General features: G+C 50.5%; 1 protein-coding gene across 1 annotated transcript; it reads right to left on the reverse strand.

Annotated features, from left to right (window-relative positions):
• Nucleotides 1–815: 815 nt before the first annotated feature.
• LOC144149233 (uncharacterized) lies at nucleotides 816–5,877 on the reverse strand. Its single transcript, XM_077680774.1, has 2 exons — nucleotides 4,652–5,877; nucleotides 816–1,439 (listed from the first exon to the last, which is right to left on the reverse strand). The coding sequence occupies exons 1-2, from the start codon at nucleotides 5,857–5,859 to the stop codon at nucleotides 1,367–1,369; spliced, it is 1,281 nt and encodes a 426-aa protein (XP_077536900.1). The 5' UTR covers nucleotides 5,860–5,877; the 3' UTR covers nucleotides 816–1,366.
• Between the last annotated feature and the right edge of the window lie 685 nt (nucleotides 5,878–6,562).

Raw genomic sequence — 6,562 nt, forward strand, 5'->3', positions numbered from 1 at the left:
AACTTTGTGGGAATTTGGTACTTACCCGACTTTAAAAAGAAACTACGTATACGCCAGCGACCGTCAACGTTATGATGGCGGTTGTTTCATGGGCCTTCTCGGTGGGGGACTCCGTTCGAGCCCTACTTTTGTGTTTGATGTATTCAGTGCACGTGAAAAAGTCAACCTCGAACCACGCAAGCATTTTCGTCGCATCTTGAAACAAAACAGTTCCTCGTTTTTCACACAGCTATGTCATAAAGCTCGTGCCATCTCGTAACGATTTTGTTAAATGCAATTGTTGACACATAATTATCGAATTTCTCAGCCATAGCCGCACAGCGTGACAGCTTGAGTTCGTAGGCAGCTGAGCATATGTTGGTCAGTTTAAAATATGCCTGTTTTCCAATTGTGCTTGAAGATAGCATCGAATACTTAAGGGTAATAAATGCCGGTAGTCATGTAGCTTCAGGTTAATGCATAAATCCAATATCATTTTAACCATATTCGCAGTGAAACAGGCTGCACACCCGTTTTCCCAATCGCCGTGACGCCGCTGAACGACTGCTGAAGCGGCGGCGTGATCACGGCGTCTTAAACCACGATTACTAATTCTGTGAGGGCGCTTATTGAGACAGAAATGTTAGAGATTGTACAGACATTTTAAGTGCGAATGCACTTTATAAGCGACCCCAAACCATCCACCGCCGGCGGCGGCGGCGTTGGCGTCCGCAGTGCTCCTCTATATTTAAAAAAGAAACAGCATCCGGCGCCAGGTTTCGATCCGAGGATTTTGCGGCCGCAGCGCGACGCTCTACCGACCAAGCCACGGAGGCTTTTTTTTTTTTTTTTTTTTTTTCTTTATTGCCGGGTTCGGACATCAACTAAAACAAAAAGGCATGAACAACAAGGGTAAAACCGCTAACGCTATGGTCGCTAGCGTAGCTCAAATTAAAAACGCGGCATGTTCAATACTTTTTCCACCTCCAAAATCCAGTCCGGTACACACGGCTGGACCTTCCACACTTCTACTATCCGTCTGACGTTCTCGCAGAAGTACTGCCTCGCTGGCCTGGCATCGATATCACTGTTGCGGAAAGCCATGCGAGACCTCCATATGCCGTGCAAGACCAAAAGCATTAACAAATCATAAGGTACACCATTACAGTCTTCTACACACAGGAACCGTAGGCCGTGACAATCAAGAGGGAAATCCTTTTTCAGGGTACGCTGTAGCACGTCCCAAAGAAAGACCGCGTCCCAGCAATCCAGGAACACATGTTCAATTGTTTCGGGCTTCTTACACAGGGTACAGTCCACACCCCACGGGACAAATAGGCCCTTCTCCTGCATCCACGTTTTCACAGGTAAAACACCGGCGTGCAATTTAAAGAAAAAGGATTTGACACCAGGTGGAACCGCCATTGCTTTGACCCGTTTCAGTACATCTTGGCCAGTTCCTGCACGGTACAACGTTCTATACAGTGGAACTGGCAAACAAACATCAAGGAGATCTCTATACAACTTTTTCTTCTGCACATTGCACAAGTATTCCATGGAAAATCGTGCGCACAAAAATTGAGCCGCTTGGACAACTTCACGCAAATACCCATGAATACCGCCGGCTAATGGTTGGGTTGAACTAACAACATACTGTGGTAAGACCCTGCCCAAGCGTACCTGAATAACGGTGCGTAAGAAAGGATCTTGCACCTCGCGCAGAAAAAAAAGGCGGTTTACAACTTGACGCAAAAAAAGATGTGCCAGTGACAGACCCCCGGAGCGGACACGTCGAAACAAGTTCGTGCGACTCGTCCGCTCCCAAGTAGACCCCCAAATAAATACGGCAAACACGCGGTGCAGCCTTTGCACATTTGCTCGCGCACAGTGGAGCACTTGCATCACGTACCACACTCTAGCCGCGAAAAACAGATTACACGCTGTCGCGCGAGCGAACATTGACAGCATTTTTCCTTTCCCTTCCCACTTTTCCGTCTTATTGCGCAGCTCTGTCACCTGCCTTCGCCAGTAAGGATCGCTATCGCGGTAGTTTTCTAGTGGCACACCGAGATACTTCGGAGGCGTCTGTTCCCAGCTTATACCTCCGTATATGCTTGGTGTCGCATCCCAGTTACCATGCCACAGGCCCAAGCATTTTTTCCAGTTGACAGAGCTTCCGGTACAATAACAGAATCTTTTAAGTATCTTAACGGCCTCCCCTATGCTGCTTCTGTCTTCAAAAAAAAAAGAGCGATGTCATCGGCGTACGCAAGCACGCGCACTTCGCATGACTGCAACCGAAAACCGCGTATACTGACACTGTTCTTAATGCTCAAACAAAAGGACTCTATAAATAAACAGAAAAGTAAGGGCGAAAGAGGACACCCTTGACGTACCGAACGTGACACTTTTACTGGAGTGCTGAGTGCCTTGTTTATAACAAGACTTGTGGTGCACTCCTTATACGACATACGCACTCCATCAGTAATAACCTTTCCAACGTTGACGTGCTCTAGAATAGCAAGCAACAGTTCCTGTGAGACCTGGTCAAAAGCTTTTTCCAGGTCGATCTGAAGGAGGGCCACAGCGGACTGCATGCAATCGCAGCATTCTAAAATGCTTCGAGTTACATGGATGTTGGTTGTAATTGAGCGACCTTTTATTCCACAGGTTTGGTGTTGCCCTACCAAGTCTTTCATCACAGTCTGTAGTCTTTTAGCGAGTACCTTCATTAATATCTTGTAGTCTACATTTGTTAAAGTTATGGGTCTATACGCGTTTACGCTCATCAACTCCCTTGCATCCTCCGTTTTTGGGATGAGCACAGTATGAGATTTCGAAAAGGATGGGGGCAAAGTTTTAAGTTCATAGGCCTCTTCATATAATGCACAAAGGATGGGGCTGAGTTCATCTACGAAAGCCTTGTAAAAGGCTCCACACAAACCATCAGGGCCTGGGGTTTTACCCGGACTTAGCTCAGAAATCGCTTGCTTTACCTCATCGATTGAAATAGAGGCCTCAAGATATGTCCTCATTTCATCTTCTACAACAGGCAGTAACGTCATGAAATCCTCCTTAAAAACATTCGGGTCTATGGGATGACGTGCAAACAAGTTATTATAGAACTCGAAAAACGCGCGCTTAATTACTTGCTGGTCCTTAGACACCGCACCCTTATATTCAATATCAGTTATCATGTTTCTGTTTGCATATCGTTTCTCCGAACTGATGGCCCTCTTAGTGGGGGCTTCACCCAAAAGCAATTTCTCCGCCCTCGCTCGCACTAATGCGCCATGATACCTTTCTTCTTCCATGGCCTCCAACTGGGCTTTCAGTGATTTAATGTCCTCTTTAAAAAGCCCTGGTGATTCGCACTCAAATTCTGTAAGCTTTTTTAAATTTTCACGAATCACCTTTTCGTTTTTCATTTTATTATTTCTGAGGACACTAGACCTTTCTAGTGCCGTTATCTTAACGTTCTGCTTGAACATTTCCCACTGGAAAGTCAAGCTTGTCTCACTCCCATCTATTTTTTCCATCATCCCTTTTACATCTGCTACAAATTGTTCATCTTGTACTAGCTTACTATTCATCTTCCACAAATCCCAGTTAAACTTTGACGCTTTCTTCTCGGGCCTGCCGAGTGAAAACGAAACAAGGCAATGATCGCTAAAGGATATAGGAAGGACAGCGTACTGGCAGCACTCAGGCACAAGTTCTAGCGAGACGTATGCTCTATCCAGCCGGGCATGGCTGGCACCCTGGAAGTGTGTAAACTGCACCTGATGTGCGCCACTAATTAAGTTCCCCACATCCTCCAAGCCAAAATCAGCCATAATTTCATCCAGTACTACAGTACTTCCGTCACGAAAGGGGGTGGTGCTCGATTTATCGCGAGCGGCACAGACACAATTGAAATCTCCCAGCACAATAAGAGCACGTTCTGTGCCGAGCCAAGCGCGACACTCTTGAAAAAACCCTTTTCGTTCATCGACCCTTATCGGCGCATACACGCAAATGACCCGCCATTCTTTCGACGCAAAAACAAGATCACACACCACCATCCGCCCCCTCGTATCGGATGTGACGGCTTGAACCGTCGCCCCAATACTCTGGCGAATTAACAAGAGGCACCCAGCTGAGAAGCCCACTGCATGGCTTACACAAACTTGATAACGTGCACAAAAACTACGTAGCATACGCTCAGTATTTTCTTCGCTTTCAACTTTCGTTTCTTGCAAAGCCACTATATCAAGGTCTTGCTCATTTATAATGCGGTACAGCTGACTTTGTCGCTTGCGGTCGGCTAATCCACGCACGTTGAGAGTGGCAACACGCAACGTTAAGTGGGGTGTGACGGAAGACATTTTGTTCCTAAATGAAGAATATATTCAACTTACGGCGTTCACACACACACACACACCCACACACACACACACACACACACACACGCAACCACACGCAAAAAAAGAAAACCGTCGACTTATAAGATACTCAAAACGGAAAAAAAACCCTCTCTCCCTCTGCCCTAAACACCCAAAAAAGAAAAACCCAGCGAGCCGACGACCATCCCTAGAGCATAACCTGAACTTTTTTGTTTTAAGTGACACAAAGACTTTCCAACGGCATCTTAGCAGTCCGGAAAAAGTGGTGACAAGTAGCGTGTTCTTACGGGCTCTTTGATGCCGCTGGTCCTCTGTCGTAAGGCGTGCTCGGTTTTGGCTTGAAGCTCGAGCGCCTCGACGAAGTCCCCGTTGCAGACACCTTCACAGGTCCAGATCCGTCCCCACCTCCCTGCACCCCCACTTTCTCCTGGCGTGGCCTTTTCGGCAAAGCTTCGTCGTCGTCGTCTCCATTTGAGAAGTCCGCTCCCTGAAGGGGAAGGAAATTTTCTGCCCCGGGCACCTTGTCCTCGACGTTCACCGGGCCTCCACCTTCGGCATCACCTGTCTGGATGTCGCTCTGCTCGGGTTGCACGGCACTGGCCAAGGCGGGAAACTCGACCAGGGCCTCCACTTTTTTATCAGAGTTCTCCTTTTGTTGCGGTGCAGCTGCCACCCCAGGGTCGTTGCCGCCCCCTGCTGCCACCTCCTCTGTCTCCCCCTCGTCCATAATATACTCGGTCTGTTCCGGGTCTACTCGCCGTCCGGCCACCTTCGCGTACGTTCGCACGCACTCGCTCGCTTCATGCCCGAAACGGTGGCAGAGTGTGCAGCGCGGCACCTTACAGTCTCGCCTCATGTGCCCCGTGCCGGAGCAGCGCAGGCACTGCGGGGCCCTGCCAGGTACGACAACGAGCGCCTGCTCACCTGCAACACGGAGCTGGTGCGGCAAATCGTCGGCTCTCACGCCCGAGTTCAGCCTGAGCGTCACCGACCGCGTCGTCGAGCCTTTGTCCTGCACGCCCCTGACGCGCCAGCGCTCCCGGGACACGTCAATGACTCGGCCGTACGGTGCCAACGCCGCGCGAACGTCGTCGTCCGGAACATTGTGAAGGAGCCAGTGTATCTTGAGGCGCACGTCTTGATTTGCGGGGTCGATGACGATACACCGGCGCTCCTTGACCCTGACGTCGTCGCACGAGAGCATCCTCTTAACCCCGGCGTCGTCCTTGAAGGTGACGGCCCACACATGATTCATCTGATACGCCCCCAAGGCAACCACCTCGGGGAGCAGAGTCAGATGAGCCAACATGTCCCGGAATTCTTCCACTCGATAAGGCCGAGCACGTACGTCAGCATGAATAAAAACTGTGTTCAAAACACATCGTCCTGTCGGTAACATAGGCAGTGAAACTGGGTAATCGTCAGCGTCCTGTTCAAAAAGCCTGTTTCCGCGACCAGTCATGGTCGCACTAACCGCTCCAGCGGAGCCAAGCATCCTGCGGCCGCTCACGAGCGTAACCGGAAGCAGCCAAACCACGGAGGCGACGCTGATACCAGTCGTAGTGACGCGCCTTATATCTTTAACGCATTCAAACTACGTCGTCAGCGGCGTGCGTTGGCGACTCAGCGGCGTTATAGCGGCTTGATAACTGCGTGGTGTACACGTGATACTACAAACCCGATGGAAGAGATGGAAGAGAAGGCGGCGAGGCGGTGGGCTGCGGGGGCCGAGCGCAAGCGCCGCAAGGGGGCCGACAACCGTGCATTCGCACTTTCACATTCTCCCCTCGGGGAAATGCGGGGGAATTTTTTTCCGGTCACTTCTGGTGGTATTAGTTTCCTTATGCGTGAGATAGGACGCTAGATAAAGCCGCTTTCATGGGCTATGGTCACCGCCGCTCCGAATCCGCTCCGAAGCGGCAGCCGGGGCAGGCAGAGTTGCGCATCCACCCGCCGCCTTGAGTTCCGGGTCGTCCGGGAAAGCCACCCGTCTCTCGTGAAGGAGCTGACGCCTGGCCGCCGCGCCAGCGGCAGCGGCGAGGAGGAGTGGCGAGGAGCGGCACCGACAAAAACTGGCGCCCGATAGTCGGATGCACCCTGGTCGGATGCTTATCAGCTGGCCAATCCCAGTTGGACAGGAAAGCGGCTTTCCTGTCGAAGTTGGACAGGAAAGCGGCTTTCCTGTCGAACTGGAAACC

This window comes from Haemaphysalis longicornis, unplaced genomic scaffold, assembly GCF_048455015.1.
Source record: "Haemaphysalis longicornis isolate Haplotype H1 unplaced genomic scaffold, Haemaphysalis longicornis Haplotype H1 scaffold_8, whole genome shotgun sequence".
NCBI classification, from domain to species: domain Eukaryota; kingdom Metazoa; phylum Arthropoda; class Arachnida; order Ixodida; family Ixodidae; genus Haemaphysalis; species Haemaphysalis longicornis.